We start from the raw sequence: 15,283 nt of genomic DNA, 5'->3' as shown, positions 1-15,283 counted from the left end.
ACATATCCTACGCTTCAGTAACATTTATTTAAGTAATGCTTATTTGTTGCAGTATTCCTCTGATAAAATACTACTGAATCTGAAGCAACAAACCTGCAGACATCAAGTCTGCTGTAATGAGGTTTCACTTACCTCGACATGCCGAAGAGTTGATGTTGCTCCAACAGGGTGCGCTCTGACACATCCTCAGATTAACTGAAATATTCACTATTTGACGCAACAAAAGACCCATCACACCATATTCAGGTCGATACCCGCCCACTACACAAAATGGGCCACAGTGACAAAGAGTTATGCTTTCAGATATGACAGGATACAAGGTGAGGAACATGTTCACAAACAGAGGTTGTCCGGTGATCTGAGGTACTTCTTTAATGAGATGCAGATAGATTTACCGTTTTAACTTTCATTCTCTATAATTCATATTGGAAGAAGAGAGTTGAATAATAACTGAAACGCTGTTTCAGATTTATATTCTGTTTCATTTTTATGACTGGGAAAATATGGATCACAACTTTTCATCTGCTTTCCTAGATTGTTGTAGAAATGTGACGTGTGTATTATCTTGAGGCTGATAAATTGTGAGTCAGAGGCCAATAAACATTTCTAATCCACCTCCTAGCACTTATAGAAGGTTTTGAAAGAGGTGTTTTTGGGTGTTTTTTTTTTTAGAAATTAAAAACAAACTCCAAAGTAGATAAAACACTTTGCTTTTACTTAAGCAAGCTGAGCACAGAACAGCAGAAAATGACATACAGGGTTTACTGTGAGAAATTGGCAAAGTAAATGTATCATCATATCAAGTGTCTTACTCGTAAGTCTGCGACTCTGACGGGGACCCTTACTGCCCGTGATAAACTTTCTGACCGTGCGTTTGCCGTGATAACTGCTGCTAGAAGTGTGACCCACGTAAAGAGAGAAGAAAAAAAGAAAGCTAGATTGACAAAAAGCAAATACCGACTTAAAAACATGTTTAAAACTTTGGAAACCATTTTCAAAGCAAAACAAAAAAACTAAAAGGTCCATTAGTTACAGAGATTTTGTATAACTGGAGATTTTGCAGAACAGTTACATAGTGCAAGTACTGGTGGGCACTGTGAAAAGTGATTCAAATTTCTCCACAACACTGAATTGAAACAAGAGCAGAAAATGTGACTGGCATTTGTTGTACATAGAAAAGCTACATCATCACATACTCTGGAGATTCTGTCTGTTGTTCTGTCCTGGTAGAAATATAAAAAGCGAAACAACTTTTTGCTTCAAAACCAAACAGAAATTAAATGTGCTTCTTGTTTTAACATTAACTTTCCATATAAGGCATGAGTCTGTTTTGTTATAAACATTTTTTTGGTCTTTTACTCGGTTATCTAGAAAGCAATGTGCACTTGTCCACAATCTTGAATTAAATGGAGCATTATTTACAGCACTACATCCACAGATCCCCCTTGTTATCATGTCACGTGATTTCTTTCTGCCACTTTCAGGTTAAAAGAGTAAGAAAAGACAGCATATGCCAATGTTTTTTCCACTCAGATTTGCCAATGTGTTCATCTGCTTTTGGCACAGACACACCACCATGAACAGAACATCACTAACAGGCTTCTCGTTTGGATGATAATAGATATACGTTTTAAAATGCCAGATAAAATGGAAGATGTGGATTAAAAAGAAATACTCAAAGACATTAGCAGGGGTCAGGATTATCAAATTTCAAACTGTTAAGCATAACATAACTTATTCACCACATGGATAATATAACCACCCTCCATCCCCAACCCAATTGTTCTTTTTCCAAAGAAAATAGAGTTATAAAAGGAAAATCCTCTTCTTTTGACACATTTTTCCAACTCCACTCTAAAGTTCTTCTTCCTAAGATAAAATCTCAAACCTTGACAGAGATTACAGTATCTCTGCAGTTCAAAACAAACAAACAAACAAAAAAAACAGACTTTTGAGAATAGATAAGATGCTTGACCTGGTCCGGTCAGAGAGTTCACCAAAAGCACGGCAGTAATAGCAAAAGTACTCCATCCGGTTGGTAAAGCAGAGTCTCTACAGAAGAAACAAGTTGCACCTACCAACCAATGAAAAAAGTGAAAGAAAAGAAAGGCCCAGCATAAGACTTTCAGAGTAGGTTAATCTTCTGTGTACTCGACATAGGATTGTCCATGAAGCAGCAACTCCACTCTGGGTGCAGTAAAACTCCTGAACCAAGAGTGCTAATCTAGCTAGCTGCAAAGCTGGGCCAGATCAGGTTCTGGAAAAGCATTGGGGAGCTTGGAGTTGAAGATCTGCAGAGAATCCTTGATTCGTGCCACCTCTCCTGCAGACAGCTTGAGGCGGTGGCGCAGCAGACAAGAAAACAGGTCAAGTGGCTGCGGCGCCGGTGGAGACAGACGGTTAATCCGATCTCTCATCTCCAGCAACATCAGAAAGGCAGCGTCCTGCGTGCCCTGCGTGTAGGGGTAGTCGAGTTGGAGAATCAGGTCCTTGATGCCTTCAGGATCAAAGTGCATGCTATATCCAAAGACTTTCAGAGTGTTGATCTTCATGTAGCCCAAGTTTGACGTCTGATCATCCAAATCCAAAGGTTCGTAAAAGAGAGTTTCGTTCACCGTCGGATCGTCCGTGACGATGCGGCTCCGTAGGTAGATGTGGACCGTTTCAAAAAAGGACTTCCACTTGTTCCCCAGTGACAGTGTCCAGTTGTAACACTGTGCATTGGGAGTGCTGTCCAGTCTAGTTCTCTCCCATTCAGGGAACTCAGGCTGATTCACGGGCATGAACCAGCTCTCCGAGTGGCTGCCCCCAAAAGGATTTACATAAATGACAGGCACAGGTTCCAGTGTCGAATTTTTAGTTGAGCATATCTGGAAAGAAATACCCATTAGCATGTGGATGAGGTTGGATTTGTTTTTGTTGCTCTTGAGTGTAAGTAACATCCTTTTTCTCCAGGCAGGATTGAACCAGCTTCCCAAGCGGACGTCATTGCTGATGTAGATGGCGTGGACCTCAATTCTGCTGTCGAGGCGCTGAAGCAAGTACTTCACCTAGGACAGAATGAGAAGATAAGCAAGAGCGTACTTACACGAAAGGGTGAATTTTCTGATATGAGTCTGAAGTTGTATTTCTCTAAGGTTAACTGAAAATAATCACAAATATGGAAAATGTGAAGAAACTAAAAGTCACCATAAACTTTCAAAAGCATTCCTATAAACTGACTTTTTCTGATCTTGATGACAGCAAAAATGATATTGGAGTAATTTTTGTAATCTAAGCAAATATTAAGTAAAATTATTTGATTTACTTGTTGGTCATGCATTTTGTTCCCAGTGACCACGATGTCAAGGGATTTCATAGCATAATTCTGTCTTCATGGAAACGGTTTCAGAAACATCATAGTATAAAATCTGCCTTTGGAAAGCTTACATATTCAATATTCAATGAAAGTCATAATTTCTACATAAAGAGAAAATTATGTAGAAAATGGGTGACCCATATGGTCACAATTTGAACATAAACCCCTACCAATAGTTTGGTTAGACGCCCCTTTGGAAATTACACTGTAATTACACCTTTTTTGTTACCAAGATTCTGGCATATCTCTGCCTGAGTCTTTGTATCTGCTCTTTTTGGTAAAGATTTTAGATTTAACTTCCTGACAAGGACTTGCCTTTCAAACATACCCCGTACATTTTGAACACAGTCAGTCCTGAAGCTTGATCTTTGGATGCCCCATCCATTCCAAAAGGTGTCTTTGTGATCTTTACCCTTTTGGAGTATGTACTATGTCTAGGTTTCAACCGGATACATTGTGGTTTAAGGGGACGTTGAAAACACCATGGAGGTGTTCCTCCATCTCTATAGCTCCATCCACTTTGTGCACTGCAACAGTTCCCAAGCTTGTGAAACAGCACAACAACTTACACCACCAAGCTTGGCAGCTTGTACAGTGTATTTAGTTTGATAGCCTCACCTTGCCTCTTCCAACCATTGCTTCATGTTGTGGCAAGCATCGTTTAGTCTTTGCCTTGTATGACAATATTTATTTTCTCCAGACACCATTTGGGTTTACCATGTGGGCAGCAAAAGGTTTAAGGCTAGCTTAAAGGTGTCCATTTTGAAGCAAGTGCCTTTTTCCTATGTCATTATTTGCTCAGTCCATGTCTGCCAGTAGTTTCAATATGAAGGCTCAACCCTCAACTCAAAGGTTTGAACCTTGGTGGTTCCTATGTTGTTCCTGAACATTCAAACCAAGGTCCTTTGTTCTAAGGGTGAAGGTTTAGGTCAGATGGTTGAAACCTGGATGCCATTGGACAATGACACTCAACACACATCCAAACTGGTTTCGGAATAAATAAAGCAGTCCCCTGGAATTGCATTACCAAAGCTCCACCCTGAACCATTTCAGAATTTGTGGATTATGCTTAAAACCATGTCACTCACAGGAAACAATGACAGACTAGTACATGTAGTTTATCCAACAGTTATGCTAGAAACCTGTTTATGGCTACACAGCATGTAATCTTGCTGCGGTTTGCTAAGTACATCTCAAATGTTAGCAGAGGATATGTTTAAAATTGAATCTTTTGTCTCACACTGCCTGTTCAATGGATTTGCATAAATGTGGAAAGTAAAAGCTCCGAGAACCTCAGCATCTGGCATGTCCAGGTCAAAATTCAGATAATGGTCCAGCGAGGCCCCAACGCTCGGACGGCAGGAACCAAGATGGAGGATGTTGCCATGGTGACAGGCTCCGCATCGGGTGGCGTTGTCGGTGGCACACTGGGAGCAGGAGTTGGGAGAGGTGCCCACAACACAGGGGATTGCTCCTTGGCAGGCGGGCTGGTCCACAGGACATGTGCAGCTTTTAGCCTCCTCAGAAAACGTTCCCAGGACTCCATGCTCGTTGCAGTAGAGCAGAGACTGAGCCGTACCCAGCCAAAAGCCAACAGGCCTGTTGGGAAGGAGAAGGAAGAAACATCAGTAAACGTTTGTGTGAAAAGTCTGACAGTGCCGTCAGGAGACAACTATCCTTTTAGTCACGTACCACTGTTCATATAAATGCAAGTTAAATGTGCAAATGTTATTCTTCATCTCTGTGATGAGATTTTAAAATGCATCTAACGATAAAATTAACTTACCTCTGAAATACTTGCTCCATTGTGCACACATAGAATGATATTCTCTGTAAATGATGCATTCTTGCACTAAGTAATTGCCTGCCAGACTAATTTACCCATCTAACCAACTTTCTGAATATTAGTAAATTATGGGTTTTGATGTTTGAGTCATTATTTAGTTCGTCTTTGTCCCTTGATCTTCTTGTTTCTTCCGTTTACTCCCAGTGATGTCGACTATCAATTGATCATTGTTTGGAGGAACTCTGTCTTTGTACATTTTGAACTTATTCTGTTAGTTACACATCACATTAAATGTGCTAACATCTTCTCTGTGTTCAGGTGTTTTAATTACTAACAACAAAATATAAGTGGGGAACTAAGTTTGTCTACAGGAGGACTGTTTCCTCCTGGCACAGAATGACTAACCTAACCCGACGTACCCCAGAGTAAAAAAGTACAAATTGCAATCTTTATTGTCATAATACTAATTTTGAAATAAAAAATATGGTACTGAGCGTATGAACGGGAAAAATGTATCTGTACTCATATTGTTAAGCCAGAACATTTGGAAACAAAAACTTTTTCTTTGTTTTTTTTTTTTTATCATTCACAACTGTTATTTAAAATTCTGCTTGATTTTCTAGTTAACTTCTTTTTGTTTGATCTTAAATTTGGTTTTCCTGAACCTAGTCATATTTTTGACTTGCTGTGCTTCCAGCTAGTTTTGCATCCTTTCTTTGCCTCACGCCGGTCTCTAATTGGCAATTACTGGTTTTGTGTCGGCCATTACCTTGCTCCCCGTATTATCTGCTCAGTTTGCCTGGTTCTTCGCCAGATCAGTGTGTTCCAGCCCGTTATGCTTCCCTACTGTTTCTGCTTCCTTCCAGCTTGATCACATCCAATTTCCTGTTTTGAGACCTTTTTTCTGTTCTTTTTCTTTTAGCAGCCTTCCATGTTTCGTCTTTATCCACAATGGAATTATTCCAAGATATAATTTGAAAAGGAAAACTTTAAGAAAACTTTATAGCAGGATAACATATCTCTTTTCAAACCATGCATTTAAAGTTAATAAATGGGGGCTAAATTGGCCCCCCAACACCTCAACTGAGTGTTGGGGGCCTCAATTGGGATACTTAATGCTTGTGAATTAATGTGCTCCACGTAGAAATGGGCTGACATGGTGACAAGACAAACAACTAATGTAGACATTTACTATTTTTCCTGAAAAGTTAAATGGCAACATGTCCAACATTGTCACTTTCTTAAACTAATGGCCCAAGTCATTTTTTGCCAAAAGTGATTTTGGCACAAAAAAAAATCCCCACCACTTTCTTTCTAAACAATGTTTTAGGCAACAAAAGAAAAGAAAAATAAAGACAAAAGCCATTATCTGGCTAATTAATGGAAACATGTCAGTTGATGGCACAAGAAATTTAGGCTAGTAGGAAAAAACAGTTTCTTCTTCCTGCAGCTTTGGCACAGGGGGAAGAAGTCAAACAGGGCAGAAATCACAACTCAAACAAGTGGATGCTTTATATTAAAAAAATTGCCTACTGCTGGATGTTGGGTTGGATTGGATTTTAATTGACGACTCATGCAGCATTCCTTTTGCAGACTGTTCAGCAACATCAGGAAGCGATAAGAAGGGGAATTATTAGATCTTTGCTTGACACACCAAATGTCTGCCTGTTAATTACGATGAGCTCCTTTTTTGCATCCTGAGTTTATACAAAGTCTCAAAGATAGCAGAAAATCTTAATGGTAACATCGAGAAAGCTTAATCTTTCAGTTTCGCTTGGGAAATTAAATGCCTCTGATATTAAATCTTTGCATAAATGTTTGTGTCGCATGGGGAATATAGGCTTCCAACACCTATATACTGATTTTTATTTGTTAGAAAAACAGCATTGTTTTCTTTCTTTGTGTAGAAAGAAAATGAAAAAAGGAAAAAGTTAAAGATGATTAAAAAGATGAACATTAGCTCTCAGCTGTAGCAAATTACACTGTAATCTTTTAGTGTGTTTGCTGACGGTGTCGTTGCAGCTTACCTTTCTCGAGGCAGACTTATGCGGGCTTGCTTGGGGCAGCGTTTGCTCAGGGTGAAGAGCTTCCTCACTATCTTTTGGGCTTTTCCTGACACCAGCACAGTGCTGGCCTCCAGCTGAGCATAGCGCTTCTGCAGGGGCAGGTCAGCTGACCAGAACTTGGCAACCGCAGACACATTTAAAAATCGGTCGGTGGGGAGCCGCTTTAGGAAGGCTTTGAATTCATCTGAAGAGAACACAAGAGAGACAGGAAGAGTGTAAAAAAAATAAAAAAAATAAAAAAATGAGACAACAGAAGGAAATTAGATGAGCCCGTCAAAACTCTTTAGCCTTCAATTTCTCCACTGGTGGCATAAGCGGAAAAATGAACGAGAAGCTGGTAGAGCTGAATGTCTCATTAGAAAACACAAAAGCTGTTTTCGGCTACTAAATTGGATTTACAAGGTAAACACGAGCCCTTTAATGTGCGTGTGTTCTCGTTCGCCTAACTATTAGAGTCTCATCACGGTCACTGTGGTATCACTGCCAACACTGTCATTTAGAAAGCTTGATAAATGGCTGTCTGGCGTCACATGCAGATGGGCATTTCCATTTATGTCGTAAATCTTTCATTATTCCCAAACAATTTAGGAGTGCACCCATAATCACAAGCTGAATAGACCAATAAAGCTATACAGCAAAATAGCAAAAGGCCAGCCTCTAGCTTTGGGTGTCCCCTTCAAAATGGAAAACAGTCCTTTGACACAATTTACTGCACACTCTGCAGCTGTCACAGCAGCTGTTAATCAAAAGCAAAACAAAATAAAGAAGCAGAAGTGTAATGCAGACGCTCCTATAAATTTGGCTGTTCCAGGGTGACAGTACCGCTTACATTTCACTGCTTTAGCAGAGACATTAATACCGTTCACAAATGAGATAGTTTTAAACGAAGTTAGCAGCAGTAGATTACAACTTTTTTTTATTATTATTTCAGAAAAATATAAAAATTCAAGATTTTTGACAAAACCTGAAATTTGTCAAAATATGCCTGTTTCGTTGAGTGTGATATATCTGCGTAATTTAACAGAATCAAGTACATTCATGTACAGTTTTGAAATAAATGTTTAGGTAGCTAAAAATTTGCTACTTTTTACATTTTGAATAATTTGGTAAGTAGCTATATATTATAGATATATTATATAGAAATAGACTATTACATAATAAGTGGGTTGTAGTTTACTTTTACATTTTAACACCTGAATCTACCCACTGTGGGACTAAAAAGGTTATATCTAAATAACCTTTAGATAAAACCAGATTCTATTCTATCCCATTGCTTTTATAAGATTAGATTTTTACTGGTTTCAGGTTGTACTTCCTGAACCAATTGTTTATCTTGTTTAAACATTTACAAAATAAATATTGCTTGTGGTATGTGAAAGAATGGCATTAAAATTACATAGGTAACACATATCAAGACACAATTTTATCAACTTAAAAAGAGCTTTTATGAGGACTTGAGGACTGTTATGCACTAAGGATGTTTTTGTCGCCTACCACTGATGTTCTTGCCTTTTGTTTGGAAAGGCGGTGGGTGATGTTAAAGAGGATAGCTTTGATCCTGATAAGTGCGAGACAGAAACACAAGGATTAGTCCCATAGATCAAGGATTCATCCCCTGCTGTTTCATGATACTGTATGTTTAACTTTGTGTGAATCCAGCTGAGAGGCCACAGAGCGTAGACACATGCTGCCCTGTGTGTTTCCTGTATGCAGGGACTGACTCACACTAAGTTTTCTCATTTTAGTCTGGTTGTTTAAAAGCCCGTTTGCTACCACATTTTATGATATAGGTAGCATGGCTCATTGTCCAGAGTGTCGTGATCTTGAAGATAAAAACATGTTAAATTGCACAAATAAAAGAATTATCATTACTTTTAAAGTTATGTGTAATTTTCCTCCCGATTGCTTGTCTGTATGACTAGTCAATGAGAGTTTTGTGTAGTATTGTGTACATTGCAGCCGCTATAAGAAAATCTCAGCAAGCGTAACTGGTGCCTAGTGAAGCAAAAGTTAGGATTTGATTCTCAGTCTTTGGTTTGAAGTGAATTTAAAAGGCTCCGTCAGTGTTTCAAGAGTCCAAACTGCATTTGATCCTTTTTACTTCAACGTTTGAAATAACTAAAGTTGCTAAACTTGAATCAGATTATTTCACATAAGATCTTTTATAAGATGGTCTGATGTTTATGAAACCTCCAGAAAAAAAAAAGAGCATTCTAAAAACTTTGTTGGTTGTAAAAAATATCTTAAAATAAGTGCGATAAGAGCAAAACATACACCGGACAAAACTGAACTGGACCCATCTTAAAAGGCACACGAAATAATTTCAAACAGACACATGTTGCGGTTTAAAAACACCGTAGTCGTGATAGGTTGTGTAATAACTTAATAAAAAGTTGCAGAATTGGCTTTGTCTTGAAAATGCGTGAGAGTATTTGGTTTTCTCAAGGGCAGTGCGAGAGCATTTTAAGGGTCAAATTAAATATTTATTTGCAATAAAACAAAGACAGCTGGACCAAATTACACGGGAGCAATCAATGATATGAATTACACATCAAGTTTAACACCAGGTGTTCTTACGTTTTATTATGAGGCACCGGAAGCAGAACCTGCCAGTTATGAAGACTTCAAATGTTATTTCTTCTAGAGCCAGCTAAGTGAGACCTTCTCAGATTTCGTGGGTCTGCTGGGGAATCCTATTCCCAGGCGCTGCTTTTGGCATGGAGGAATCCGCAGCCCAGTCGACCCACGCTGAGCCCGACTGACGAAACTCAAGCCTATTACAGTGCTCAGTGATCCCAGATGACACAATGGTCAGGTTCTTTCCATCCCTCTCTTTGTGCTCATCTGCCTCCTTCCCTCTCTGTGATTGTTCTCTACTTGACAAGATGAGGTTGTCTCTCTTCTGAGTTGCCTAGCTCAGCTTGCTCGCGTTTGCTCACTTTTGCTTCCTGCCTTTCTTCTCTGGCTTCCTGGTGTCTCTCTGGAATCATTTGTCAGCTCCTTGCTTGAGGTTAAAAGTGCAGTTTTGACTTTCTCATTGAGTAAATTAATGCTTTTGTTGCAGGCTACTATTTGTAGCTTTTAGTTCTTCACTTTCACAGTTGTCACAAATCATTAAAAAACAATTACTTAAATATGCTGTAGACCATTTTTTGTATTCTGTGTCAAAGCAAACTGCTATTAAAATAATGTATAAGTTATTGCTGCTCACTAATAGTCACAGTTTTTGACAAGGTCATAATGGATCTTAAAGAGTATAGACAGTCATGGTTTAATTAAAGTTTTTGTGTCTTGAAAATAGGTAATAATTCAAAACTTTGACTATAACCTTGAATGTGACACGTATAATTTGTACAATTCTACTGAAAAATAGACATAAGTGGTGGTGGAAGAATGTGAAAAGAAAGAAGATGCAATAACTAGGGTCATTTATTACTTCTTTCGCTGAGATAAAGCGATTTTGGCTTCAACTCTATTAAAACATAAGAATTAGACCTGATTCCAGTTTAAAACAGCCAGATGTACTGCTTTTCAGCATTTTGAAGCTGTTCAACATCTAACTAAACTGAAAATTGACTGTGGAGCTTCGTAAACTCAAGATGTCCATTTATTACTTATTTCGCTGAGATAAAGCAATTTTTTTTCAAGGTCTGTTAGTTTCAGGAGTTTCAGTTTTCTTTGGAAGGAGTCTATCAGCACGCCGCATTTTGACTAGGTAATGTTGAGTTGCTCTATCTTACTAAGGTTGTCTAAATCTATCAGCTTGTAGGTACATGCATTATTCACAGTTTTCTTTAGAAAATCCCATTGATTTTCTCGCTAGACCACTCCAAAACTTTACCTGTCCTTTGCTGAAATCTACTTTTTGTTGGTTTGAATGTATACTTGAACTCACTGGGATGAAAAATAAAAACAACAACTAACTTCTGTTACACCATAACCTCTATTTTCCCACAACTTTCTGTCATATAACCTTAAAATCTTAGTTCCAGACATTTGAAGACTACAGGAGATTTTTTTCACTGCTAAGACACAGCCATGGAAATTCCTGCAACTTCTTCAGTGCTTTGTCTTGCTTTCTAAAAACATCTAGTTTTTGTCAGAGCTTCCCTAATCGATGGTGACATGACTTATACAGGACTCAAATCATTTGAAACATCCAAAGTCCTTCAATTTTAATGGAGCGTGTACATCTTTGAGTGAAATTTGGTCCTCTATGTTAGTTATCATTCATTTAGATTTCTGAAAACATCAACTGTACATGAAATAATGAATCTCAAGACACCTAAACAAAATTATGCAAAAAGCACATCTGCTTTTCCCAGGATGTACAGCAATTAGTCACTGCAGTGATAACATCTGAAGTAAAGTGGATCCTTTGTGGATATCAAACTGACATATTACAATAAACAAATTACTAGTACATTTTGTTCTTAGAACCAATGACAAAATTGTCCAAATGCAAAATATTGTGTTGTATTTGACTCATTTACCTAAGAATCTGATCAAAGTTTCTTCTAAAAATAAGTTCATCCACAGATTATCAAATAGCTTCTGAAGAAAAACAGGGGGTCTGACCCTACTGCTAGCAAGGCTCATGTAACAAATTGACCAGTGTGTTGGTGCTGCTTCATAAAGGTTCATCAGTCTTTTCTTCCCTCAGACACATATAGTGTGATCCATGTTGCATTTCCGCTATTCGCTCATTCTCCATTCTTTCAATCACTCATGAACTCAAAGAGAATTTACCTTCATTCTTCAACCATCCAACAACCCCCTCTCTATTTTATGTTTTAATTTTCATTTTTCCCCCCTTCTACATCTTCTAGTTCAACTCTCACTTTCTATTTAACACATCTTTAGTAATCATTTCCAGTGTCATTAGGCTGGAGGAATTTGTCTGTCTATTTTCCACCCTTTCCTTGACGTTTATGACTATGTTCAAAATTTATGGTCAATTTTACCCACTCAAAATCTATCAGATAAAGAGCCAGGGGTGTTATTTTCCCTAATGGGTGACAACCCGGCCTTGAAATCTTAATATCGGTGCTGAGTAAATGATTCATGCCATTTTCAAGCAGAGATGGCAGCTAAGTGACTGGCTGGCAGAAGTCTGGTGGTTGCCTTGACATTCTCTTAAAAAAAAGCAGTAGACTGAACAGACCGTAATGGGATTTTAGGATCCCCAAAAGCCAAATAAACAACCAAGTTTCCTAGTTACACTGATTAGAATTATACACTGAATTGAATAGGTCATTGTGATCTAGAAATATACAATCCAATGTCCAGAACCATACTTGTTTAGAGTAAATAAGGAGGCACCACCACAAAGTATTCATGACACTTTAGAATTGAAAACATCAGTTTTACAATATCTTACGTAGCTAGAACAGTTGTGGTTAGAGATAAAACTACAATAGTGCGTAAGTATGAAAGTAAGATTTGCCACAACATGTCGAACAAAGTTCTGAGATCATTTTAAATTGCAAATTCAAAATGATAATTCATCCTTTTAGACCCGAGTTCTGATAAAACAAATCAAGTTAAAATATAGTAAACTGTGACAGCAGCTGTTTTTAAATGACAAATCTATCATTAATATGGGAAAAAAATAACATAATACGAAACATGTCTTAATTTTGGACATAATTCAACGCAATTTGTTTGCCAGTTACTATGTTGCAAAGGAAAAATTTATTCTAGATTGTATGTGTTGCATTTTGACGTGAACTGGTTTTACCAGTTTAACCTTTAACACACTCAGCTCTTCAGTTATCAGGTTTTACATCCCAGGATAACAAGGCAATTTATAAACAAGCTCTTATTTTACAAACAGATTATTTAAAAGTGGTAGTGGCTGGTCTATAAAAAAAAACCCAGCTTCTGCTAACTGTGTGCGGGCGGATGTTTTCTCCACTGATTTACACTTTACAACTGAAATCAGATGTCCTGACTTTTTTTTTTTTATCATAAATGTAAACAAGCTCTAACCATTGTCAAACTGTCTCTATGATAGCTGGAATCAGAACTGATGGTTTGACATTTCTTTCCCAGCTAACACAATTGTGTCTCAGACATCTTTTTTTTTTGTTGCTATTGTTGTGGTGTACTCATCTGTCAGTCACATCTCACTGAAGTCTTTCATTAAGTCCCTGATGATTTCTTGCTACTGCAACTTCAATAATTATAATGCTTCCGATGTGCTTTTAATTCGACTGCACAGACAAAATGACGCTGGTGTTGGGATGTCTTCAGGCAAATGTGGCAAAAACTCCATCTCTTTTCTAGTTTATTCTGCTGAGCTGCCAGCTGGGGGATGCGGAGTGGAAAACACAGGGTCCAGAGCTGTCGACAAAGCTGCTATCTCCATCACTTCGAGGTGTCTGTAATACATTAAAAGCTCCATCCATCATACATGACTGACACTGCTGCTCACATGAAGCACATAGTTTTATGTCCCCCCCCCAAAAAAAAAAAATGTAGATCCTCTTTATTTGAAACGGTGCTTAAATTGGTTTTTGAGGCATGTTTAATTCCACATCAGTGATTTGGTTTATCTCCTAGAACAGTGGCTCAATTTATTATTAGCACAGACGGTAATTATAAGGCATTTTGACTTCTTTTTCTTGTGAATTATTCAGAGGAACACCAAAATAATCCCTTTCAATTGACATTGAGGGAAGTTAAGTGCAAATGGTGATTTCAAAAGTGCAGACTTTGCTACACAAAACAAAAGCTTTATGTAATTGCTTCCGACCAAATTGTCTTTGTCATACACAAACCGCAACAAGAAAGTTGGCCTTTTTCGTGTTGCCCACATATCTAGGAATCTGTGAGAGAACAGATAGAAAGCAGCGATAAAAAAAAATCAGTTTCAGAGACTATTTATTATGATATGCTCTAATTACATTTGCTTCTAGTAAAGCATTTTGTTTTTAGATTAGTTCATAATCCCCTACAAACATAAAGGAGACAATGCATCTTATGTTGAAGAGGACTCAGTCATGTCCTTATACTAAAATTTAGTAAATTTAGAAGTAACCAAATGCTGAACTATTCATCATCAGTAGATTAATTACAATTTGAACATTTTTTAAAGATTTGCATGCAATCTTCCAGAGCTTTACAAATCCTATGTTACTTTTGCTATTGTATGCCAGCTTTTAAAAGTCAAGATTTCTGACTCAGTAGTTGCCGAATCCTGCCACCCACTCTGTGGGAGTTATTATAATAAGCGCAATATTGACATTTTCCAAATGTTTAGCTAAGTAATAATAAAATTTGACTTGTGAGAGAAGTTTGCAGCCTGTGCTGCCTTTTAAACAGACCTGATTTACACTTCGCTCAGTCACTAGATCAAAAGTTGATCTAAATTTCACATTTTTAGGACATCATGCTCCAAATGGAAATTTGATGACTAAATTAACATACAGATAGAGATGGCAGTGGAAGGCATTTATTATTATTTTTTCAGCACAGCATGTAGTGCACATATCACACAAGCTTGACTGTGCAGCATCATTTGGAACAGATTAGTCTATTTTCACAGTTTACCTAAAACACTTTTTTTTGAATGTTAGAAATTAAATAAATAAAGACAAAGTAAAATGTCCATGCATCTGCCCTTGCATATTTAGAAAAAGAACTACCAGAAAAGTGCTGGATTAACTGGTAATGGAGGGCGCTCCACTGCCAGTTGCTGTGCACTGCTGGTAAGCTGGGTGAAAAATGGCTCCCACGTTTGTCCAATGATCACAAGAAAGATAGATTAGATGGTAATACTTTATTTGAAGGGGTGTGACATGACACCGTCATAAACATGACATAACACCTTTTCACTGTTGTCATGACGTGTCATTCGGTAAATAAAGACACTTTTAATGCAAAGTTGACCATTTTAATGGACTTTTGATGCAAGTTTTGATTCAATTTTGCATTAAAACTATTATTTACCCAAGGATGCAAAGCTGACACTTATGTACTTTTCATGCAAAGTTGGATTCAAAGTGTCATTATTTACACTTCATGAAAACTTCTTCCTCTTCATAACTGGTGTTATGTCACATTTATGAC

At 37.8% G+C, this 15,283-nt stretch overlaps 1 protein-coding gene across 3 annotated transcripts in view; it reads right to left on the bottom strand.

Annotated features, from left to right (window-relative positions):
- Positions 1-694: 694 nt before the first annotated feature.
- brinp2 (bone morphogenetic protein/retinoic acid inducible neural-specific 2) overlaps positions 695-15,283 on the bottom strand; it is a 186,485-nt gene continuing 171,896 nt past the window's right edge. For all 3 annotated transcript variants that reach the window (XM_081597761.1, XM_081597762.1, XM_081597763.1), the window contains exons 7-9: positions 7,172-7,394; positions 4,651-4,957; positions 695-3,050 (exon numbers count right to left, since the gene is read on the bottom strand). In XM_081597761.1, coding sequence (XP_081453887.1) covers positions 2,229-3,050; positions 4,651-4,957; positions 7,172-7,394 — 1,352 coding nt within the window. In that variant the 3' untranslated portion in view covers positions 695-2,228. The remainder of the gene's footprint in view (positions 3,051-4,650; positions 4,958-7,171; positions 7,395-15,283) is intronic.

This window comes from Poecilia reticulata, chromosome 17, assembly GCF_904066995.2.
Source record: "Poecilia reticulata chromosome 17, P_reticulata-male-v2, whole genome shotgun sequence".
Classification (NCBI taxonomy): Eukaryota; Metazoa; Chordata; class Actinopteri; order Cyprinodontiformes; family Poeciliidae; genus Poecilia; species Poecilia reticulata.
This window is presented reverse-complemented; position numbering and strand designations above follow the sequence as displayed.